Source organism: Podarcis muralis, chromosome 7 (genome assembly GCF_964188315.1).
Source record: "Podarcis muralis chromosome 7, rPodMur119.hap1.1, whole genome shotgun sequence".
Lineage (NCBI taxonomy): Eukaryota > Metazoa > Chordata > Lepidosauria > Squamata > Lacertidae > Podarcis > Podarcis muralis.
Window position 1 is genome coordinate 61,492,751 of NC_135661.1, and position 26,342 is coordinate 61,519,092.

A 26,342-nucleotide genomic window follows, 5' to 3' on the forward strand; every position below is an offset into this window, starting at 1 on the left:
AGGGAGGGACACACACACACACACACACACACACACAGAGAGAGAGAGAGATACACTGTCATTTATTTAAGGCTGCTTCTCTCTGTATGTAAATGCTTCAAATTTCTTAAAATAAGCAGTATGCTTCAATGCATAATTACTGCTTTTCAGTGTTGATGTTTGTGGCCATCAAATTTGTCACAGCTGGAATCACAACACAAGAAAATGAATCCTCACCTACTTTCAGAACAGAGCGCCTCTATGGAGCAGGATAACAAAGCACACACTTTTCTCGATTGGATGCTATAGTACACAACCATCACAAACCACCTAAGGAAATGATCTTGAACCATGGCATGACAGATTTCAAGTCCAGCATTGAACAGGAGGTTCGACAAAGAGACTGCCAAGGTCCCTTTCAACGCTATGATTTCCCTGATAAGAACAATGCAAAAGAACTTTCTCCCTCTCCCTCTCTCCCTCTCTCTCTCTCTCTCTCTCTCTCTCTCTCTCACACACACACACACACACACACACAAAACACCAGAACTCGTGAATATCAAATGCAGCTAAATGTTGGAAGATTCAGGACAGATAAAAGGAAGTAGAGTGCATTGTTAAACTTTGAAACACACTCTCCCAGGAGGCAGTGATGGCCACCTACTTGGATGGCTTTAAAAGAAGGCTGGCCTCACTCCTTCCCGCCCCCCCCCCCCCGCCAAAACAGTGTGTGGCCTGTGAGTTCTGTGTTGAAATACTCTTGCAGTCCACTTGGTACGAAAAGTTGGGCCGCCCTGCCTTAGATACATGCTTTAGTTATTCGGCTTGTAGCAGTTTAATTTTGTTCAGAACACTTAATAATGTCCGTATCTGTGGCCATATCATGACTACGCCATCCCCTAATGGAATAGCTCTGCCTGAGAACTGCTTCTTATAGACTCATTGCTTGACTTGGTAAAGACTCTAACATATGCAGGCAGAAAGTAGCAAGAGGAAGGAAGCCAAAGAGAACTAGTCCCACCATATTTTTAAACTAACAAAGTTCCACATAAGGAGACCAGATCTCCATGCCTCTAGGTCCCTGAACCAATTAGAATGGGAGAAGTCATGGATATAGACCTGCACCAGAGCTTTGTCGCCTCATCTCGACCTATGCCTACTAACAGAGTTATTAACATTTAAAATAAGAGTCTTCGGAAGGTCCAAACTTACTCCATGTGTAGATTAGAGAAGCTTAAACAAAGGAAATGTAAATTTCATCCAGATGCCCTTTAGGACTGGCCTTAGAAAATCTTAAAATGCAGTTTGGACTTTTAAAAAATGGAAGCAAATAAATGTCAAATCTGATCAGTCCTTGTGAAAATAACCCACAGCCACATTCTAATAAAGCTAGCTGTTTGCATGTCAAAGTACTACATATGCAGCTGAGAGTAGGGAGGTTCAGATAATCCCCCACTCATTCGGGGGTGGGAGGCTCATGTGGCCATGTGAGCTAGCCATGCTTACCACTGCTGCCACACCTGGTAGCCACACAGCTCTGCTAGGAATCCCCTCCCCACATTATTGCTGGCTGGCATTCTTCTGTCTTGAGAGACAATGGATTGCCCCTCTGGGTGAAGTCAAACCAGTGCAGAATCACTGTGGCTGCGGAGACTGGTAACTCATAACTGCTGCCTTCTACATGGATTTTGATGCATTAGCAGCACCAAAGTGACCCCTCTGGGGCACAAGCCTGGGCAATGTATATGGAAGTCCTGAGCTGCCCAGGCAACAAGACCCCGCCCCCCAGCCTCACTGATGTGGTCTAAAGGAAAGCAGAGCAATATGTTTGGCATGTTTGGCAGAAACCACCTTCTTGACCATTGGACCCACTATTGGTCTCATCCGTTCAAACTGCTGGAGCCTGTCTTCAAAAGACAAAGGAAGTCCCTAACCCACCAAGGGTTTGAGACCCATTGACTACCTCCACCTAGTTTAGCCAGCCAGTAGAAGCTGTTTCCTAAGGTGTGGCTGCTGTCATATGATGACAGCATCTAGGAGCCACACATGAGAGCTGGATGCAGGGTGGGGACCAAAGGTGAACAAACTACCCCAGAAGGAGCATGATAATAATACTACTGTTCCCCATCACTCCATACATTCCACATGACCCAGAGGATGTACCCAGAACTCTGTCTCACCCACTATGACACAGAAGGGAGTTTCATCTGAACCCTTCTACTTTCCTTGAGCAATCCACTGCTGCCTCCTGGACTGCTGAAGGGGCAGGCTGTTTTTACATCAAAACAGCAGTTGCTGCACTTTGGAAGGTCACACATTGCTTTCTGACAATCTCTGGGGTTAAACTGAAGAAATGCAAGTTTTGCTCGTTTGTAGCATGACTCAGCTGCATGTTGCTCTGACTGACTGGCAGCTCTGACAACAGAATACCACCTTCTTATCCTTGTCCTCCCACCAGTTTTTCAACCTCTTAAAATTAAATTGGTCATGTTTTAGTTGTTTCATTCCTTGATTTCCCTTCAGTATGAATGTTGTGGCTGCAACCTGAATAAAGAAATGTGAAATTGATTAATCATATGCATTTGGTTTAGTAGCAGATTGATATATCAGTTAGATTAGCATATGGGTTGAAACAATATTTCTGAATCAAGAAGCACACTTTTAAAATGTAAACCTTTGTGCCACAGCAGGCATACTTTTAGAAGGCTAGGTAAAGGTAAAGGACCCCTGACAGTTAGGTTCAGTTGCGGGTGACTGTGGGTTTGCGGCACTCATCTCGCTTTACTGGCCAAGGGAGCCGGCGTACAGTTTCTGTGTCATGTGGCCAGCATGACTAAGCTGCTTCTGGTAAAACCAGAGCAGCGCATGGAACCACCGTTTACCTTCCTGCCGGAGCGGTACCTATTTATCTACTTGCACTTGACGTGCTTTCGAACTGCTAGGTTGGCAAGAGCAGGGACCGAACAATGGGAGCTCACCCTGTCGCGGGGATTTGAACCGCCGACCTTCTGATCGGCAAGCCCTAGGCTCTGTGATTTAGACCACAGTGCCACCCGTGTCTTTTTTAGAAAGCTAGTTATCTTTAAATAGTGCTTTGCAGCCATTGTGGCAGACCTTCAGTAGCGCAGGTGTTTTTTGGATAAGCACATCCACAAAGGACTCCTCATACTGAGTCACGGAGGATCAGTGTCATTTCTGTTTTGTCGGCAGTGGGTGCGTGTGGCAGTCGGGCATGTGTCTCTGCCAGGGTCCTACTCGAGTGTAGGACAAGCTCCTGACAGGCACTTGCCCTTCTTCTGATAGGAAATGCTCTGTGGGGCAGGGAACACAAAAAATGGGGAGTCAAGGAGGGTCAGTTGGGGGAGGAGTGATTAATGTCCCTATTTTCATCTGAGGAATGTTGGAGGGTATGTACTCAGTGAGTGGGCTATGAGGGACTGGTGGGACTGAAGCAACCATGGATGAGAAGGAGTCAACTCAGTTGTATCTCATGCTTCCACCAGTGAGCATTGGATGGGGAGCATACCCTTTCCTATCTGCCACCTGAGTCAAGTGGCTCAATGAAGCTCATAGTAGGCCTCACTCTGCCTCCAGATGTTGTTGGACTCCAGCTTCCACTACCCCTGAGCATTAGCCATGCTGACTGGGCCTGAGATCCAACAACATCTGGAGGGCCAAAGGTATCCTACTCATGGATTAACCAATTAAACACTCTAACTTTTCCCCCCAGACACAGCCTGCTAAACGAGCATTAAACTGAATACAGCATGCATTTGTTTTTTTAAAAGGTTGACATTAAAAAAGGTGGACAGCCTGTCAGAATGATGTAGGGATAATGTGCAAGAGACAACTGAGCCAGTATTGGAACGAGGAGTAAGTATGTGTCTCTCTTTTACAGTGAACACACAAGAAGAAAAAGCAGATACAACTGCTGCGCAAATGTGAGTTTTAAAACTGAAACTGCAATTTGGATTGTCCCTAAGATGCACTGTACTGGGAACTCCAAAGAGATCTCAAGGTCATCATCATTTTACATATGATTTTCATCCTGGTGCAAAGGGGATGCCTGAAAAAGCATTAAGAGACCACAGAAAGGTCCAAGCCTAGGTGGGATCGATTCCCAAATCTTTCAAGTCACCTACTCCACTTCACACCTCCTTCAACATCTGAGGATGTCTGAAATGAATTGGTTCCTAGTCCTAATGAGAATTCTAACACCAAATTCTTCTTGGTGTGTTTTTTTTTCTTTAAAAAAACCATCATTATGCTTAGTTTATCAGTAAGTGAGATGGATTGGTTCATTAACACATCAAAAGTACAGTATAGCTGCTACTTTCTTTATCCAATGGACAGACCACCATCAACCATCAGAGCACCAGACAGTCATGGTAGACAGCATGTTGCCCAGCTAAGCATTGAACCAGAAATCAGCACAAAAAGCTCTGAAACTTTATTAAGCCCAGCTTGTTGTTTTATAGAACTGCTCCTTCTTTATTTGCCTTATGATAAAGAACAAACCTTCCCATCACTGCATTTAGCTTTCCCTGACTTGTTACTCATGCCCTCCACGCAAACAACAGCACAGCCAAGAGGCAGCGGTTTATAAATTATAATGCAATTCTGTCATGCACACGGTATTAATGTGCTTATTTTAAAAAACAAAAAACCTCGTCCTCTGCTATGATGAACTGTTGTTGGTATTAACCAGGATGTGGTGCGGAATTCATACTGATTTCCCATTTACTGCAAAACACTCCCTCAATTTATTTTAAATGTCACTTCACCATATATTCATCAGGTATGCTGTAGAGGTGATTGTAATTAATTTCACATCGTACCGACATGGCTAGCATACGTAATCCTCAGGGAAGGGTACTAAGAGCACTTGCTTGTCTGCAAGCCAAGTCAGGCAGTGTGAACTCCAAATCAGTCTCTCTGTGATGGATAGAAAGATATAGAGACAGACAGAGATGCAATCCATGTCTCTCTATATCAGGCATAGGCAAACTCGGCCCTCCAGATGTTTTGGGACTACAGCTCCCATCATCCCTGACCACTGGGAGCATATAGTTAGGGCATATTGTCCAGGCTCCCACTCTCATTCATGGCACTTTGACTCTCAACTCAATTATTCCCGAAAACTTTATTCCATAAGTTAAGTGCAGGGGTCAGCAATTTTTTTCAGCCGTGGGCCGGTCCACTGTCCCTCAGACCTTGTAGGGGGCAGGACTATATTTTGAAGGAAAAAAAGAACGAATTCCCATGCCCCACAAATAACCCAGAGATGCATTTTAAATTAAAGCACACGTTCTACTTATGTAAAAACACCAGGCAGGCCCAACAATTAACCCAGAGATGCATTTTCAATAAAAGGACACATTCTACTCATGTAAAAGCACGCTAATTCCCAGACCGTCCGCGGGCCAGATTTAGAAGGCAATTGGGCCAGATCCGGCCCACGGGCCTTAGTTTGCCTACCCATGAATTAGGGCATGGTTTAAACATAGCTCTAAGATACACAGATAGGCACAAGCTGAAAACTTTCTCTCAACACTGGACATGCCCCTTGGGCATCTCTTTTGAAGAGCAGGGTGGGCACAGGGCACGATTCACATCTCAAGAGATAGGATTGTGCAAGCAAGTAGGCTCTCCTGCGAGTGGGATGAACCTGTTCAGTGGCATATTTAACAGTGGTGGACCTTAGGGTCTCAAATTTCAGCAGCTCCCTCAACACCTCTCATACTCCATGTGCTTTTGTGACCAACATAACACACTCAGCCAACATATTTTTGATTGCCCTAAGCTCTTCTGATCTTATTACTAACATAAACCTTCTTCTCTGTTACCAAATAAAAAGCAAAGCTATCAATATAATAAAGGATCATTAATCTATTGCCTATTTGCTTGGAGATATCTTTAACTGAAGATTAGAAGAAAATTATTGTCTTGTCATCTTGGATGTCATGCTTCTAGTTATTTTACTCACATGTAAAATTACATTTTGAAAAATTGTTGCCAGATAATGAAACTTTGGGAAATTGTATTTAAAATGTTATAGAGCATATTAACAATAGTTGAAAATGAAAAATGGGTTGACATTTCCATGGAATTACTCAACATTTTGATTCTTTCTTACACATACACATAATTTGTCAATTTAGCCATTGGTGTATGTGTGTGTGTGTAGACTGATAGATAAACAGATACAGTAGATGGAGTTTCTTTGTTGTTGTTTTTTAAAAAAATGTAAGGAAAGGAGTATTGGTCCAATTTTAGATTCAAAGCAATAATATCGTTATATATTTCCCACCCACCTACCCAAAAGCATTTATATACTAAAATATTAGGGTGGTGAACAATAATGTAAAAACATAAAAAACCACAATTAAAACCAAGATAGAACTGCAGCAAAATACAGGACAGAATACATAATGCACAGAATTACTCTTAAGAAAAAAGACAATGATTTTGAGTTGCAAAACATAATATGTTCCAGAAAACCCAAATGGATCTTGACCTCCTGTACAGAAGCAAAGGCTGGACACCAAAAGCTGACCTACCTTCATAGTTTGCCTGAAATCCTTGAGCACTGACAGCATAATCACTTACAAGCCACAAGGACAGCACCACCCCAGTACTCACGATGGGAGGAGGCAGTTGGAATCCTGTTAACCTGAAAGAGATCACAATGGGAAGAATCACACCAGGCACTTCCTATTAAACATGTAACGCAGAACCATCCTGTTACCAACCTGCCCAACCATCTCCTGCCTTCCTTTTAGGTGAAGGTGTAATACTGTAAAGCGGGGATTACTCAGAATGTGGCACAGTCCTGACCTCTTGTCTTTCTCTGCACTACCTGTGCAACATGACTGCCACCCACAATAGCTGACCCTTTAAACTCTCCCCAGACCATAACCCTCCCCAGGCCACATCGCTCAGCAGCCCCTACTTTGCACTCTCTGTGGATGCTTTTGCCTGGGTGGAATGTGCCCTTGAACTCTGATCATGTTTCTTGCTTGCCTGGAAGGAGAGGGGGGGGAGGGGTGTGTGCGAGTGTGTGTAGAAACAAGGCAAAAATTACATTTATTGTTCCATCCACTTTTGCCCTTGTCCTTCCTCCCACTGGCATTTGGCCCCAGAAAGTGGCCCAGAAGGGAATCTACCCCTCAGAATGAAAAGAAGATTGCCTACCCAAGAGCTACAGTAGATGAACAAAAAGGTTGACAATTACGGCAGCTTCATATGTTCATTCACACTGATAAAAAAAGCAACACTTATGTCTTTGCCGTCAAAGTAACTCATAGGGCAGGCTCAATGAGCTTGACAAAGACTGACTCAATACGTGAATTAAAGATAATAGCTGGTGACATTCTGCAGCTCTCCTAGGTTCCATCCCTGAATGACTTTTCTTCCGCAGCTAGATGGCAATTGTTAATTTTATTAACACAGGTTTGTTCAGCAATCATTTCTGAACTGGCATTACGATATCCCAGGTATTAATTCCCAGCTGTTCTATTGACACAGCTGGGAAATAGCTGATGTACATTTCTGACGAACAATTACAGTTTTATCTTCCAATCCTATTGCCTCTCACCTGGCTAAGGCAATTTATTTTTTAAAAAAAGCTTTAAATGTGGATTTTAATTTAAAGTACTCTCTCTCTCTCTTTGCTTTCATCAGCTTAAGACCTAAAATTATACTACATAAAAACACTGGAGAGAGGCAATAACTCAGTGGCAGAGCTTTGAACACAGAAGTTTCCAGGTCCAGTCCACAGCAACTCATGAAGCAGGGCTGGAGGAAGACACTGAAGACTCTGCCAGTCAGTGTAGGCAACACCAGGATAAAAGGACCCATAATCGGACTCAGATGTAGGGATGAGGGAAAAATTCATTTGGTCCACTTTTCCCAGTGGGCTGACCCAACACAATGCTACCAAACTTCTTTCTGGACTGGAACACGACTCTTGGTCGGATAACCCTCTTCAGCGTATTTCATGATGCAGCTTCGCTGTGAAAAATGTGTGCACCCCTTGCTAAATAAAAAATGCACACAAAAAACTGAAGATTGTGTGTTTTTATGTAAAAGGAGCTGTACAGGCAATTTATGTCCACACTTTTAATGTGTTCCTTCAAAAAGTCCACACAAATTGAGGTTAAGCATCAGTGAGACTGACAAAGGACAGAATTACTTGTTCTGTTCACCGCCTACCTAGAATAAAGCCATTCCCTAGGTTTGTTTGTTGGTTTATTACATTTATATGCCACCCTGCATTCAAGGATCACAGGGTGGTTTGCAGTATGAAACACAAAAATACATAACATAATAGCAAACAAAGCAACACCCCCCTCCTCAGTTTGAAAAGCTGTAGATTGCTAATTAGTCATAGGCCTGGGAGAAGAGGAGTTTATTTTTTTTCTGCTATTGTTGTTTTTTTCTATTATATTTTGTTCTGCTGTTTAAATTGTGTGGTGCTTTCTTTTTTCTTTTTTAAAAAAGTTAGCTCTCTCATATAGTTCCTTCAGAACCATAGCTCTCATTTACAGTTATATTCCCATAGTCATATAGTCCAGGGTTTGTCAACTATTTTAGGCCCATGGGCACATATACAAACCACAGAAACTGTTATGTCCTCCCCCACAACCAAGTACACACCACAACCTGCTGCATCTTTCAAGCCTAATTCAGCAGGGGGCTGTTGCAGCAGAGAAGGCCTCTGAGGTCACAGGTGTGCTCATGAGCACCACCCTGGCAACGCAATATATATCATATGTGTCTGCAGTTGGCAAGGCAGTGCCTGTGAATACCACAGCACCCCCAGATGTCTCACTTGGTGCCATTTACACTTAATAAAAGTTTGCTGGATTGTAACAAAGTCTCTATTGTACCAAAGTTGGACTTTGGGGTACACATGACCTTCCTAAACTAGAGTACTCCCTGACAGGTTCTGTTAAGGCTGCCTGAAGCCCAGTTCCCAATATCAAGCTCTTAGGGGAGCGGGTGGCATTGTGGTCTAAACCACTGAGCCTCTTGGGCTTCCTGATCAGAAGGTCAGTGGTTCAAATCCCCACAATGGAGTGAGCTCCCGTTGCTCTGTTCCAGCTTTTGCCAACCTGGCAGTTCGAAAGCACACCAGTGCAAGTAGATAAATAGGTACTGCTGTGGCGGGAAGGTAAGCGGCGTTTCCATGCGTTCTGGCTTCCGTTACAGTGTTTCGTTGCGTCAGAAGCAGTTTGGTCATGCTAACCACATGACCTGGAAAGCTGTCTGTGGACAAATGCCAGCTCCTTCAGTCTGAAGTGAGATCCAGGGCACTGGATTTAACAGTCCTTTACCTTTTTACTAAGCTCTTAATTAGATAAAGATATGACCAACTGCCACAAATACATGGAATATGAGAGTCTACCAGTGCTCACATCCTCCATTCTTACATTTTCACCCTCCAGATACACACATCAACTTATATCACAGGTGAAATAGGGGGGAGCACATTGACCTCCATTAGTTGTTAAAGCAACACACAGGTACACACTTGTAGATTCAAGAATATTGTAAGCGGGAAAACATTCTTGTCAATAAAGCGGGTTTCTTAGTAACATCTATGTCATATTGTCATGGAAAGCTTATCATCACCCCCCTCCCCCCACATCCTTCAAACAACCTGAGAAAAGCATTATGCAGTATACTCACTTCCCATTGCAATGAGCATTGCAGTAGCGATTACAATTGGACTATATAGCAGACAGCTACAGCACAAGTGGTTCAAATCTCATGGTGAGTGTGACAGGACAGAGCACATAGTCATGTTTGCTATGCGGCAGCAAAGAAAGCTTACTTCTCTGTCTCCAATGCACCCCAAGTCTCCAATGCACCCAGCTCAGCAGCGCATTGCAAGAGTTTTGCAAAAACTTTGAGGGTAAAGTCCATCTCACCCATTCCAAACTTGATGCCACAGTTGAGCAGGTCTGGTGGAGGTGTGTAGGCAACCATCTGGTCAGAGTGTGGCAGTTCAGGTGCCTGGCTGGCATTCTCTTGTGCCATTGGTTTGATCTCTGTGCAACGGCTGCGGTCTGTTTAACTTCCATTATTATATTTGTCCATTCTTACAAATACTGTAATAGGTTAAGATCTGGTGAAGTACAATAACAACTTTGTAAAGTATATAGTTTTGGGTTTTCCCCCCTCTCCCCTTTATTTTTCCTTCTATACGGGTGCTGTTTCTCTTTTTCTTTCTCTCTCTTTTCTTTACAGCTTACCATGTTTAGTGCACATATAACTATGTACTTTCTGAATTTTCAATAAAGATGTTACACACACACACACACACACACACACACACACACACACACTGTTCTGTACTGTTGGTGAAGAAGGCATCATGGTAGAAGGCAATTCACATTTTGCCTAAAGTGGAAATTGAAGCAAACCTGTGGGTTCTGCTTGAAGCAAAACACTTGAGAAATTCTGAGGGAGTTTTGTTACAGCTATTAAAAAAATCCAGGAGTAATTTTTAAAAAAATATATTACTGAATTATGTCTCTAGTTAAATATGAGACATATTCGAAGGTTCTCTCTTATATTATGCATCTGAATAATTCCAAGGGAAATCAAGAGTTCTAATTAAGTCTAGCAAAGTTTCCCAGAAACACTTCTCCTGTATTTAATATAGAGAGATAGCCTGTCATATCACAAAATATAATATAGGCTATAAGTGCCCCCTTTTCCTTCCTCTAAGTCTAAAACTTCTCTGTGATAACACAGAATCCATTACCCCTTTTTCTGATATGGTTCTCATCATCAATTCAATCAACAACAGTTACTGCTCCTGGTGACTAACCTATTAAAAGCCAGAAGGCCAGGGAACTCTCTCCAAACTTTTCCGACTTCCTCTAATGAAAATCCAGTGGAATGCAGCATTTAACCTGGCATTAAATTACTCTACCTCATAGTCCAGTGCATTTACTCGCACCAAATTTAAATGTCGCCTATTAATGAGAATTTCCCCATCAAATTAGCTTTTCTCTTGCTTTTAACCATATGCAGTTAATATGATATGGGGTCTTGTGGGAGAAAGCAGCACAAGGCTACCTACTCTAGGAAAAACTGCAAAGTTGGAAGAAAACATCTTTTTAAAGAGAAGCAAAACAGATACTCAATGTTTTGAAACATTTATAATCCACATATTAATTAAGCAGCAGACCTCTAAGCATTCATTCAGTAATGAAGACTAACCAGAGATCCTTTCCAGAAATGAACAGCAAAATAAATTTTCTGAGTTTTTCCTTCATTAATTTGCAATTCACGTCTCACTATCTGTGAACTGCATACAGCAGAACTATGGCTGTGCCAAATGTTTGCCCATTTCAGTCTTCAGGATGAAAGATGTGCTTTGGAAAGGGAGCTGAAATTTCCCCTGAAAAACCACTTGTACCTTGGTGTGTTTGTTTTTGGTGACTGTTCCCAGTCATCATGTCCCCTTTTCTCCATTGTTGGCTTAGAAGCAGAATTGTAGAGCTGCCCCCAGTAAAACTGGGAGTGAGGGCAAAAGCCAGCACCCCTCAGAGGACCACTGGACTAAGACCATTGGACTCATTCCCATCTCCCCAGGGCAGCTCTTCAAATCTGCCTATAGCCAAGCAAATATTTATATAATATTATATTATCTACCTTTGTCTTGTATGTATTATACTATATTATGATTATTATGAAACTTATTTCCCACTCTTCCTCCCAAAGGAGTCCAGGGCAGCAATTAATAAACAATACAACAATAAAAACATATTTAAAACAATCCCAATATAGAGACAGGCTGGGAAAGAGCTCTACCTAAAAGTTTTGTTGGAAAGTCTAGAGAAGGTGCCAAAGAGAAAACAGAGGCAACACCTAATATTTTAAAGGAGGGAATCCCAAAGGGTTGGTGCAATAAAGGTTTGGTTCCTGCATGGTGCAGAACAGAGCTCCTGGTTAAATGGAATCTAGGAGAGGTCTTCACCTGCAGAGCACAGTGATGAATTGGGTATATAAGGGGTGAGATGACCTTTCAGGTGATCCAGCCCCAAGCAATTTACAGCTTCATAGAGCAAAATCAGCACCATGAACTTAGACCAACAGCTAATTGGCAGAGATATGTCTTGTTGCTTTCTCAGGGACCTGTTTTGAAAAGCTCACACACTTACACACAAATTCTGAGTGTAGAACAAAGACTACCCCTACAAGAGACTCTCTTGGCCAGACAATCCAATCAGGTGGGATGTTACCCTCCCATTTCCCAAGGGGCAGGGTGAATATTGGAAACAATGTTAACCAATATTAGTTTGTTAGAAGCTGAAGATCTGCACACAGAAAAAAATGGGGATGAGGAGAAAAGCCACTGGATCAGAGCCATTTACAGAAGATGTAGTCAAAAGACAGGCTGATGGTTGGTTAAACAAAAGCTAAAGAGCTGGAGCAGGAATGACGTCAGATATAGGCTGGATAACAGGTATGAGGGCAGGGAAGGTAGCAGGAGATTGCTACTACTATGCATAAAGATGAGTTGCTCAGACTAACATGATTTGGAGCAGAAGTTTATAGAGTTATATAGAGCCAGCCAGCCCATATTGACTCTTCAAGCAACTTGGCCCCCGCTGAGCTGTAGGGCTGCAGATCCAGCTCTAGCCATCATATGGGTGTTGTTGTAGCCTAACAGAGACTGGGCCTGTACAGCTGCACTCAAAGTGATACTCCGAGGGCACTGGATACCTTCAAAGCTTTGTTCCAAAGATGGGGAACCTGTGGTCCTCCAGATGTTGTGGGACTCTGACTCCCATCAGTCCTAGCCAGCAACAACCAAGTGCCAGAGGTGACAGGAGGACATCTGGAGGGTCACAGTTCCCCATCTGCTTCTGCCACACTGGGTGCTAGGGAGCACTTAAGGGAGTCACAACTATTATGTAGTGAATTAAACAGAATGGAAAGTGAGAGGCAGAAGGGGAGGTGCCAAATTTTGGCTTTGCACAGGGCGCTGCTGAAATTTGAAATTCCAAAGTCCACCTCTGCTCCAGGCCCCACTGCTTCCCCTCTCGTGCTTTTTTGTGTATTTTTATTTTTGCCTGATCGGAATGATATCGTGGACTCTGATTATGTCATTTGCTTGTCCCTATGGAGAGTGGTAGGGACGCGGGTGGCGCTGTGGGTTAAAGCCTCAGCGCCTAGGACTTGCCGATCGAAAGGTCGGCGGTTCGAATCCCCGCGGCGGGGTGCGCTCCTGTCGCTCGGTCCCAGCGCCTGCCAACCTAGCAGTTCGAAAGCACCCCCGGGTGCAAGTAGATAAATAGGGACCGCTTACTAGCGGGAAGGTAAACGGCGTTCCGTGTGCTGCGCTGGTTCGCCAGATGCAGCTTTGTCACGCTGGCCACGTGACCCGGAAGTGTCTCCGGACAGCACTGGCTCCCGGCCTATAGAGTGAGATGAGCGCACAACCCTAGAGTCTGTCAAGACTGGCCCGTACAGGCAGGGGTACCTTTACCTTTACCTTTTATGGAGAGTGGTGGACTCTGATTATGTCATTTGCTTGTCCCTATGGAGAGCAGGCCGCAGGTGGCGCTAAGACACGGGTGGCGCTGTGGGTTGAACCACAGAGCCTAGGACTTGCCGATCAGAAGGTCAGCAGTTCAAATCCTCGTGACGGGGTGAGCTCCTGTTGCTCAGTCCCTGCTCCTGCCAACCTAGCAGTTTGAAAGCACATCAAAGTGCAAGTAGATAAATAGGTACCGCTCCGGCAGGAAGGTAAACGGCGTTTCCGTGCGCTGCTCTGGTTCGCCAGAAGCAGCTTAGTCATGCTGGCCACATGACCTGGAAGCTGTGCGCCAGCTCCCTCGGCCAATAAAGCGAGATGAGCGTCGCAACCCCAGAGTCGGCCACGACTGGACTTAATGGTCAGGGGTCCCTTTCCCTTTACCTTATGGAGAGCAAAAAGAGGTATGTGATGAGTGTGAACCAGCCTACTGTGCAAAAGTAAAATTGACATTGATTGTTCTACCTGCTTTTGCTTCTAACCCTGCTCATGTGTTCCTTGGAAGGCTGTAGAAAAGGGAATATGTCCCTTTGGCTGAAAAAGGCTCCCCATCCCTGCTTTAAATGCAACTCTGCTCCCCTCCATAAAGAGATGGCACACAGATTGCCAATGCACTGACCGCCAGTGGTGAAATTGAGGAAAACCTCATGTCAGGAGTAGCCTTTTGTAGCACAGCCAAAAGTTTTCACTATAAGTTTTGATGACTTCCATTTTTCTCAAAGGGTTTTTGTTTTTTTTTGCCCCCTAGTTGTTACTTTGAATTTTTAATACTACAAGCCATTACAATGAGATTTGTAGAGTGACATTATTTTATATTGGCAGAATAATAATTGATATCTTAAATAACCTCATTAATCAAGAAGGAAAATTAGCTCGGTGCGGAAGCGAAGCAAAATTCTGCTGCACTGCCTTATATGGAATCAGTTAAAGGGCAGTGCTGTCTGCCAGGCTGAGCTTAGGAGCACTACACGGATGGTTGTCCTTTAAATCTCTGCTCCCAGGAGGCAGACACGGTGCTCTGGGCCACACAAAACTCAGCCAACTTCAAATTATATTGTTATGACACACTAAGGCAAAGGCTTTGTGTAGGTTTTTGAAGCTATTTGTCTTTATTTGATGGCATTCATTCCCTGTCCCAATGATTAGGCTAATCCCTCCAGTTGATTTTCCACGCAAAAGACAAATGAAAGAGAGAGCCAAACATGGGGCTAGAGTATAATCAAGAATTCTGTGTAATGCATAGGAGTTCCTCAGAATGTGGAAAGGGATCCACACATGTTGAAAGCTTGACAGTCATTGTCCTGGCAGAGATGCGTCAAACCTGTGGCCCTTCAGATGCTGTTAGATTACAACTCCCATCATCTCTGCCCATTAGCGGTGTGAGCCTGGACTAATGGGAGCTGGGAGTCCAACCGTATCCAGAAAGCCAAAGGCAGCCACCAGGATCACAGGGTCACATTCTACCTAAAGGAAAAAGGATGATCTTGCCTGCTCTAAAGTACCTGAAACCACTTGTGCAAGTGCCAGTGATATGGGACCAATAGCTGCTGTCCCCTGCCGCAACAGACATCCAAGCATTTTCACTGGTAAAATATAGATTAACTAATTAGAGCAGATCTTACTAACCATTGCAGATGTCAGTAATCTGGAAGGCCTGATTTACAACCTGGGCACAGTAATTCCACTTCTGAAGACAATTGTGGGGTAGGGAAATTATCAGCGGTTGAGTGTGCAACTGCACGCACAGGTTAACAGGAATTTATGAATAGGGGTTCACATCCAATTGTGTCTCTTACTCAAAGCAAAGAAATGCATCTACAGAATGCATACAACAGAATGTTGTATTATTTTATTATTTATCCCCGGCTTCGGCTGGGGAGGGCGGGATATAAATAAAATTTATTATTATTATTATTACATTTAGATGTGCATCCAGATGTGCACTAAAAGCAATGGACACCATTGAGATATCAATGTGCATTCCCATAGCCCTTCCTATTTACACACAAGTATGGATTTCTAAGACACTCTATAGAGTTTCCATGGATATCTCAGGCTATAGGGAGAAACTCCATGAAAATGAAGGGAAAGGAGGATTTGCATATCCATATAGGCCACTCACCCACACATTTTCAGGTTTCCAATGCAAAAACAAACGAACAAACATATAGTCATCTCTTCCTTTCCTTTATTAATTTAAAAACCTATTAATTCTACAAGTTAGGGAGGGAACAGGCTCATTGCACTCAAAGTAGAAATGAAAGATGGTGGAGCCCAGCGCATTGGAATGATTTATGACCAAAATCAGGCCTCCTTTAATTTCAAGTCAAGCTGCACAGAGATCTCTGAACCAACACCTTCCATCATGGACATGTTGCAAGAAAAACACAGCAAGCCATACACTTGTTCCTTTCAGTACACACAGAGAATGTACAACTGTGAGTCAATGCAGTTGCTAACGTGAGCCAAGTTAATCCTCTTTCATCCTATGCCCATCTCTCAACCTTCCAATTCACTTCCCGAAAGCTCGACTTGAGACCCTCTTCTTACATGAAGTTTGTTACCAAGGGAGTGTTTCTGGAATGAATCCCATAAAGGAAGACATGCATGCAAAACAATCCTGTTATGGCAGAATTGGATATTATCTGGACCGTTTTGAGAATTTCCATATCCTTCCTGGAAAATCCACTTGAATGAACAGCGTACAGAACTTGCCCCAAAGCATTTTAATCATTTCCCATGAAACTCTTTTGGCTTTCTTCATAATTTGATTTTGCCTTAGGTGCAATATTGGTGGCAGGTCATGATTCCTTTGGTCACACCTTTCCCCACGTCAGTTTCTGCCACTGTTGTAATTATTCTACACATACTCCCCTTTGAATGCAACTCTCTACAAGGTAACTGACCCTAAGTACTCTAAAAAAACAAACAAACATAAATTCAATTTGAACTGATCCCTTATATGTATCTATTACACATAAAGAACCTAGGAATGTGGAACAGAAGTTTGATTCCTGTCTTTCCATGTATCTACAGAATGCATACAACAGCAGTGATGTAAAAATACAGAGAAGTGAGAAAGGAAGCACAAGACAGAAGTCAACAACACATATCACATCCCCACCTCATTCCTTAATCTCTTCTCTAATTTTAGGTGTGATTTGTTTATTCTGCATGATTTGCTTATTTGTCATTTTCCCCTCCTTTTCCCCCATCAAATCCCAAAGCAAATATGGAATGGGATAAATAAAGCACCTGGATGTCAATATTGCAGATAACCCCCTTTAACCCTCACCTTGTTTTTCCATGCACCAAAAGCAATGTATCAAACTGCCCTCTTGCTTATTAGTCGGACATTGATAATAAACACTCCATTAACCAATAACATGGGCTTGTCTCTTGGGACAGTCTTACATTTCATAGTGGATGGATCTTTGCATTCAGTTTAAATGTATCTGGGGGGAAATCCTTCCTAGACAAGACAGCACCCTCAGCCAGGGATCTTAGACTACACAAGTAAAGTCTTCACATATTCTGAATACTCTGAATATCAATAAACCACATTTTCATATTGCATAATCAGGGAAGTTGAAAAGCATGCACTGTCTCTGATGCCTATCACTTTTCCACCATACAGAATACTAGGTTGCTTCCTCAGTTCAAATCATGATGATCAAAGGCAGGTTTATGCAAAAAGAACATGTGACCATAACCCCAAAATGGCTAACCAACCAAGGTTTTTGTTAAGTATTATGAAGTGACAAATAAATCTGATAGGATCTGACAAATTTCTGCCCCCGCATGGACTGACATCCGAAACAAGGTGCCCCAGGGAAAGAAATTGAGACAAGGGGGAGAAATGGTCATGATTAAATCCAGGCTGGGCAAAGACACATCAGAACTGGCAACACTTCCACCATGTGTGGCTGTGTTAACACACGACAATAACACCATGGTTTAATAATATGCAGTCTGGCTTGGCATTCATACAAAAACTGATGGATTGGGTGGATTTGGGTCTGATCAAGGAATACCTATACTTAAAAGTAGGAAACATTTAATATTACTTGACATGGAAATGCTATATACTTTGAAAAATGTATAAGCCCAGCACACTTGGCCCTACCACAAATTAATCAGCAACATATTGCCTCTGCCTGTGGAGGTTTCCTTTCCAGCTATTATGGCTCACACCCATTGATGAACTTACTATCCATAAAACTGCCAATATCATAACGGCATTACACAAATCTACAGTGTGTATTCACTTGGAATATTACACACTGATCTGGATGCTGTGCCTCGAAAATGATATTGTAAAAAAGGATATTGGAAAAGAAAATCCAGAATGATAATAGGGCTGGAACTACTGCTCTATTAAGGGAGAAAAATAAATGGTTTTGGCTATGCCAAGCTGATGAACAAATCCCTGGGAATGGGGAAATACTCTAAAGTAAGTGGATAGGGACAAGTCATCCTGCCCTCACCCTGCTCTCACAGTACTAGAACCATTCAGTGAAGCCAAATGTTGAAAAATCCAGGACAGACAAAAGGAAGTACATGTTCACCCACAGTTAAACTATGGAAGGCACTACCAGAAGCTTTTGCAATGGCCACCAACTTGGATGGATTAAAGAGGAGTACAGTGGTGCCTCGCAAGACAAAATTAATCCATTCCGCGAGTCTCTTCGTCTTGCGGTTTTTTCGTCTTGCGAAGCACGGCTATTAGCGGCTTAGCGGCTATTAGCGGCTTAGCGGCTATTAACGGCTTAGTGGCTTAGTGGCTATTAACGGCTTAGCGGCTTTAAGAAAAAGGAAACAAACCTGCAAGAACTCGCAAGACGTTTCGTCTTGCGAAGCACCTCAAAAAACAAAAAACCCTTTCATCTAGCGGGTTTTTCGTCTTGCGAGGCATTCGTCTTGCAGGGCACCACTGTAAGATGAATTACCTACTGGCTACTATCTCCAGTAGGGACACAGGTGGTGCTGTGGGTTAAACCACAGAGCCTAGGACTTGCTGATCAGAAGGTCAGCGGTTCGAATCCCTGCAATGAGGTGAGCACCCGTTGCTCAGTCCCTGCTCCTGCCAACCTAGCAGTTCAAAAGCACGTCAAAGTGCAAGTAGATAAATAGGTACCGCTCCGGCGGGAAGGTAAACGGCATTTCCGTACGCTGCTCTGGTTCGCCAGAAGTGGCTTAGTCATGCTGGCCACATGACCCGGAAGCTGTATGCTGGCTCCCTCGGCCAATAAAGCAAGATGAGCGCCGCAACCCTAGAGTCTGTCATGACTGGACCTAATGGTCAGGGGTCCCTTTACCTTTTTACTATCTCCAGTAATAGAGGCATCAAGTCTCTGGGTGCCAGTTGCTTGGAAACATGCATGGAAAGGCTACTGCAAGCATGTGCTGCTTGCAGGCTTCCTACAGGCACTTGGTGAGCCACTGTGGGATCAGAATGCTGAATTAAATGGGTCTCTGGTCTGATTCAGCAAGGCTTTTCTTATGCTCTCCACAAATTTTTCTAAATGACTGTTTTAAAGCCATCCAAGTTAGTCATCGTTATGTTTTCTGGTGCGGGCTTCTGTTAAATGGATAAAAATTGTGGCCACTGTTAAAAATTAGCACCTGGCAGGCCAAGCCTCAAGAACTGAGACACACCTCCATGGAATGCCCCCCCCCCCCCCATTTAAGAATTTGCTTGCGGAGTCCAAGCATGCAAAAGGTATTATTTTGTTTAGTTTATTTATTTATTTTTAAAGATGTCTCTGGCTATTTCGGCTCTATTTCTGCTTCTCCTAAGCAACAAAAACATCAATCTGACAAATTTTGACAAGCGGTTCCATGTAGCGAGCCTGACAGAACGGTTAATTATGTTTCTTGCCAGGAGAATATGCGGCATACAATCAATAATGTCAAAGGGGGGGGGGATATTTCTACCTACGGGCCATTGCCACAAAATGGCTCACTTTCCCTCAATCTCTCTCTTTATTTTTCAATGAAATGGTTTCATTTATGATTTGGTATTTTTTCATTAAATCCTTCCAATCAACAATTTAAAGCAGTTTAGGATAAATGACAGCCATGCTGTGCCATTTTTGTGGGTATTATTTTACCCCCACTCAAGACTACTCAAGGCTTCTCAGGGTTTTGTTTTGTTTTACTCCCTTCTTCCCCCTTTTTGCCTTTCCCTCCGTAATAGCTTTGTAACAGTTCCATTTAGAATTATTTTTCCCCTCCAAAAAGCACCATTGTTTACCAATTTGTTCAAATTACCATGCATTCTTGTGTTCTTATGCTTGGATTGGGGGCTGAATGACTATTGTCAAGGAAGGAAGGAAGGAAGGAAGGAAGGAAGGAAGGAAGGAAGGAAGGAAGGAAGGAAGGAAGGAAGGAAGGAAGTCCAGGTAGAATAATGAATGCTGGACCAATTACCTATCTAGTATGACACCCTTTTCTCATAGTGGCCAATAGGATGCCTGTGGGAAACCTGGATGCAGGACTTAGGCACAAGAGCACTCTCCTAGATTGACAGATGGGGTGAAAATGTCATCAAACTACACCTGCCAATGTCAAAAGAGAATCCAAAGAGATAGCAGCAATTTAAGCAAGAAAGGACATAGATTAACAAGGGTCACATCTTTTTGTACACCACTGTCCTGACCCCTTAGAACTGGAACAGTGGCAGGGTCTACTGCAGGATTTGAAAGCCTGGACAAGGGACTATCAGTGCTCCTCATTGTCCAATGAGGAAGCAAGATGCACGGAATATCTCCAATGCTCTTGAATTGTGCCTCTCTCTCTTTCTCATGGCCCGTATTTCCTTAGCACCTTACTGAGGGTCAGGCCTGCCAACTAGGCACCGGGGCCATGAGTGCCTGGGGCTGTGCATGCCACGGGTGTGTGGGTGTCTGATGTTTGCACACCCATGGCATGCGCAGCCCCAGCACAAAAAATTGTGGGTGCCTAGCCCCTTCATGTGGAATGTTGGGAGGTCTGGAGCACCCAGGGCCCTAGACACTTGGCACCTATGCCGAGGGTGGAACAGAATGTCTCATTTTGCCCTAGCAGTGGGGGGAATAGGAGGTCTGCTTCTACTTTTCCTGAACCAATGAGAATTGTGATATCTTAGCTCAACAGACTCCTTACCAGCCTCTACCTCCACCATCAAAGACAAAATGCTTCTGAATACCAGTTGCTCGAATTCACAGAAGGGGAAAGAGCTGCTATGCTCAGGTCCTGCTTCCCATAGCCATCTTGTTGGCCACATGAAGAGGATGCTGGACTAGATGGGCCACTGGCCTGATGCAGCAGACTCTTCTACCCCCCACCCCCAATAATGTGATTGTGTGTAGAAACCAGCTTACTGTACAAACGTAAGATTTACATGTGTTGCCCCATCCACCTTTGCTTTCGGCTCCACTCACCACTGGCATGTGACCCTCAGAAGGTCATCAAGAAGCAAACGTGACCCTCAAGCTGAAAAAGGTCTCCCAGCCCTGAATTAGAGGAAAATGGCACAACACTCAACACATAACCAGTCTAATTAGTGTAAGTGAAACACTCTGCCAACATCAGAACCCAGGAGCTGTCCACTATGGCAGGAAAAACACCACTCCAATCATTCCTAGCTGACACTTCCCAATGGTGGTTCAAGAATATGAGGGAGCTACTTGGAAATAGAAAATACCAACATGTAGACATGGACAATGATGTATAGATGTTCTCTCCCATCCAGTTCCTTTCTTTCAGCTTTTGAATCTGAATTCAGCCCTGAAAAACACTCCTGCCTCTCATCTGCACTACCACTGATTGGCTCTTACATAACTTCTGGTGTCACCTGCACACTACAGAAGTTCAGGACTTCTGTTTAGACAGGTGTGAATAGGCAGAAATCTTAGCAAGGTGACTAAAAAGTCATAAGAAAGCGCTAAAGCAGAAGCAGTACTCTTAAAAATAGTATCAACCATGCACCATTCTTCCCATATGGAGGGTATTTGTGATTCATGGGCACCAGGGCGATTAAGAACCAAAATTGAGAAATGTATGTTTACTCAGTTTCTAAGCTTGATAGAAAAACATGCACACAGACCATTAACCATAGACTCAGGATTAAAACAACAGCATCCTATCTCGCTGTGATGAACAGCAGCTGATGGCTGAAATAAATATGGATAGACAGTGCAAATCGACACAGCAAACAAGGATTTTGCCAGCTATTACAGGCTTCCTCCATAAATATGTGACTGGTGTAGGCGTAGCTCTGCTGTCAGATGCTTCACTTCTGTCAGTGCTGCATATGATCCACAGTAAATAAACGTCTATGCCTGAAATAGATTGGAGCAATGGGAGAAGACCATGGCTTGGCCTGCTAATGAAGGGTGAATGTAGCTCTGGCCCACACCATACAGTTCCCCCTCTTTCTTCTGTCCAGTCATTCTTGCCCCACTCTTCATCCAAAAAGTACCCCAGAGCCTTTTACAAAAATCAATAGCAAGCATGCACTGATTTGGAGTTCTTAAAAGGTTCGTTAAATTTTGTAACAAAAGTCCAGAGCTGGGAGATGCTACTTCTAAGGATAGTCCCCAAAGAGCCTAAAGTTAAGAGAGAGAAAATCTAGAAATCGTTATATATACTGCTTAGATTTGTTTATGCTGTATATGTTGTTTTGGAATATTATCTGTTTCGTATAATAAAAGCTTTAAAATAAATAAAAAATCAGTACCAGCCTTGGGGTTATCATCTTAACAACATAAAAGGAAAAATGGGGACGGGAAGGGAATAGTGAAAAAAACCAAGCTCAGACACCAGTTACAGTTCCACTTCTCATAACTACCAGCTGGGATGGAAACAGTTCAGGTAGCCTGATGGGAGACTGCCACTAGGTAATGACTGAGGGAGAGCTGAAGACAGCTGTTCTCTCAGCAGAGGAGATGGAATAATTATTATTGTTATTAATAATATCAATCATCATCTCATTTTTATTTAACATGCACCATTTGTGTAGATGCCTTTTGCAGAGTAATGCAAGCAAATGACAGCTGCCTGCCCCCCCCCCCCAATAAAAACCTTACAATCTAAATTTAGTCAGAGTGTGGGAAGACAACAGAGGCAAAATTAAGCAAAGTAAAAATGATTTTTTTTTGGGGGGGGGAATACATGAAGAGACATTTTGTGTCATCTGTGCCTACCGATATTGTCAGGTCAACATCTGAGGGCTTGCTCTGGAGTTTGCTATGCTCAGAGAAGGGACATGTGAGCACGCAAGGCAATGCCCTTTGGGCCATGGTATTTTGTCCGGCAAGTCCTCCCAAGGAAGAACCCATTTGGTCCTGTTACTGATTAAAACATCATGGCTGTTTTTAAGAAGTAATTAGGGTATTCAAGCCTCATCATGGGACTGAAACTGCCTTGGTCGCACTGGTCGTTGATCTCCGGCGAGCTAGAGACAAAGGTGAAAGCTGCTTCCTAGTTCTGCTGGATCTCTCAGTGGTCTTTGACACCACCAACCATAACATCCTTCTGGACCTGGGGGCACTGTTATACAGTGGTTCCGCTCCATCTTCCTGGGCTGTGTTCAGAAAGTGGTGTTGGGGGACAAGTGTTCGGACCCCTGGGCTCTCACTTGTGGGGTGCCTCAGAGTTCCGTCTTCTCCCCTATACTTTTTAACATCTATATGAAGCCACTGGGAGAGATCATCAGGGGGTTTCGGCTCGGTGTTCATCAGTATGCAGATGATATCCAGCTCTACTTCTCTTTCAACTCAGAACCAGTGAAGGAGGTGAAGGTCCTGTGTAAGGTGCTCAGCCTGGGAGTCGTTTTGGACTCACAGCTGTCCATTGAGGCACAGGTCAATTATGTGTCCAGGGCAGCTGTCTACCAGCTCCATCCCTACCTGCCCGTGGACTGTCTTGCCAGAGTAGTGCATGCTCTAGTTATCTCCTGCTTGGACTACTACAAACACAGTCTATGTGGGGCTACCTTTGAAGGTGACCCGGAAACTGCAATTAATCCAGACTGCAGCAGCTAGACTGATGACTGGGAGTGGCCAAGACCACTTAACACTGGTTTTGAAAGACCTACATTGGCTCCCAGTACATTTCCAAGCACAATTCAAAGTGTTGGTGCTGACCTTTAAAGCCCTAAATGCCATTGGCCCAGTATACCTGAAGGAGTGTCTCCATCCCCATCGTTCGGCCTGGACACTGAGGTCCAGCACCGAGGGCCTTCTGGCTGTGCTGCGAGAAGCAAAGTTACAGGGAACCAGGCAGAGTGCCATCTTGGTAGTGGCTGTGGAACACCCTCCCATCAGATGTCAAAGGAATAAACAACTATCTGACGTTGAGATGACATCTGAAGGCAGCCCTGTTTAGGGAAGTTTTTTAAGGATTGATGTTTTAATGTATTTTAATCTCCTGTTAGAAGCTTCCCAGTGTGACTGGGGAAACCCAACCAGATGGGCAGGGTATAAATAATAAAGTATTATTATTATTATTATTATTATTATTATTATTATTATTATGCTTTTAGGTATTTAAAAATGTGTTTGGCATCTTTCTTATGCTTCATATTGCTGCTTCTGCTTGTGTGTTTTAAATAGTTATTTTAATTGTTATATCATCTTGGAATGGTTGTCTAGGGGCTCCTTTGGGATTGGAAGACAGAAGAAAAGGAGGAAAGGGTAGACACACACAGTTGTGTTTCCTTGGGATTTGTTTTGGTTATGAATAGAAACAGAGGTTTAGCCAAAGACTTCATAGAAAAGGCGGGCTTTGAAGAGGCATTTCAAGAGAGATCACTGATACCATGCAGATGTTCCAAGGAATAGGATATGTATCAGGAAACTTTAAGAAAAGAAGCCAGAAAGGATGGCCTGTTTTGCACCCAGAGCTAAAGCAAAGGTGGGAAACCTGTGACCTTCCAGGTGTTGTTTGGCTCCAACCTTCATCAGCCCCAGCTAATACTAGGAGTGATTGGAGCTGTAGTCCAGCAACATCTCGAGGGCAACAGATTCACCATCCCAACACTTAATGATGGCTTAGGATTATAAGAACAAAAAGCAGTGACCCTCAGGTTCAGCTGCTCACTTGTCCCCTTTCCTCCTCTGACATGGTCATTAGGAGATCACAAGCTTTTGTTTCCATGATTTTTTATTCCAATTTGTTAATGAATCATAGTTTCAGCTAACTAGAGTTCTTCCATGTCAGGTGAAACAATAAACTATTGTTAGTTTAAAAGCAGGTGAAACAATCTCCTTCTCAAGGCTGGACAAGGAGGAGGAGAAAGGAAAGGAAGTCAGGAAAAGAATACAATTGCCACTGAATGTGCCTAACTCAGCGCTTCTCTCATACTTAGTCTAAGGCAAACTGAGGTAGACACTATGAAGCAGGGGATGGGAGGCAACTGGACATGGAGCTGCCATTTTCAATGACAGCTTGGACTCTTTGCCATGTGCCATTCCATCCTCAGCATAGTGGGTCACTGTCAGGAATCAGCTGACCTCAGAGCTGCCTTCCTGAGTCCAACTCTGGCTCTCCCTTCTCTCTCCTGAGATATCAGGAGCAGAGATGACACTGAACAAGGGAAAGACTCAGAGGAAACACCAAATAGCCCACTTGACAGCATGTGGCTGCCCCTTGCATTGTATTAATTGGCAGGAGGGGAAAGTCAGTACCAGTGCACAGCTGGACCAGAACCTAGCTGTAAATCATGAAGGGATGGAGTGACCAATACTTAGGCTTAATGGTGCAGGTGCCATAGGAAAGGCATGTTGTGACTCAAAGACAAACTTTTAGCATTGTGGCACCAGTTCTGGATTTCTCTTCCCTAAGAAGAGCAGCCTGTTGTCTTTGTCCATGGAGTTTTCTTGGGATACTGGAGTGGCTTGCCGGTTCCTCCTCCAGGTGGATCACGTTTGGTCAAAACTCTCCACTATGACCTGTTCATCTTGGGTGCCCTGCTCAGCATAGTTCATAGCTTCTCTGAGTTATTCAAGCCCCTTCCCCACATCAAGGCAGTGATCCATGATGTATGGAAGTGAAAGCTGGACCATAAAGAAGGCTGATCGCCGAAGAATTGATGCTTTTGAATTATGGTGCTGAAGGAGACTCTTGAGAGTCCCATGGACTGCAAGAAGATCAAACGCATCCATTCTTAAGGAAATCAGCCCTGAGTGCTCACTGGAAGGACAGATTGTGAAGCTGAGGCTCCAATACTTTGGCCACCTCATGAGAAGACTCGACTCACTGGAAAAGACCCTGATGTTGGGAAGGATGGAGGGCACAAGAAGAAGGGGACGACAGAGGACGAGATCATTGGATAGTGTTCTTGAAGCTACCAGCATGAGTTTGACCAAACTGCGGGAGGCAGTGGAAGACAGAAGTGCCTGGCGTGCTCTGGTCCATGGGGTCACGAAGAGTCGGACACCACTAAATGACTAAACAACAACAACAACAAAGAAGAGCAGCAAGACCCAACTTTCTTGTAGTTTTGGTGTTTATAGAAAATCATTTTTCTGCCAAGCCTTCCCAGATAAGCCTATTTATTTGTACAGTGTTAAAAAAAAAATGTTAGTTCTCATGTTATTTCTATAATCTGTATTTTACTTTACATTTTTTTCCTGCCCTTCACATTTTATGCTGGTTTATTGTTTAGTTGTATCTTGTATTGTTTATATTTTATTATCAGATGGAGTTGGCTTTTATTTGAGATTGCAAGCTCCTTTGTGGAGGCAGTTCCCCAAAAAGCATGGTATAAATGTTTAAATAAAAATGAAACCAAATGGTTCCCATAGGTTTTCTGTGAAAA

General features: G+C 43.5%; 1 protein-coding gene across 2 annotated transcripts in view; it reads right to left on the minus strand.

Annotated features, from left to right (window-relative positions):
• The window catches only part of CSMD2 (CUB and Sushi multiple domains 2), a 477,324-nt gene that overhangs the window by 375,486 nt on the left and 75,496 nt on the right, over window positions 1-26,342 (minus strand). For both annotated transcript variants that reach the window (XM_028738980.2, XM_028738982.2), the window contains exon 3: window positions 6,540-6,652. In XM_028738980.2, coding sequence (XP_028594813.2) covers window positions 6,540-6,652 — 113 coding nt within the window. The remainder of the gene's footprint in view (window positions 1-6,539; window positions 6,653-26,342) is intronic.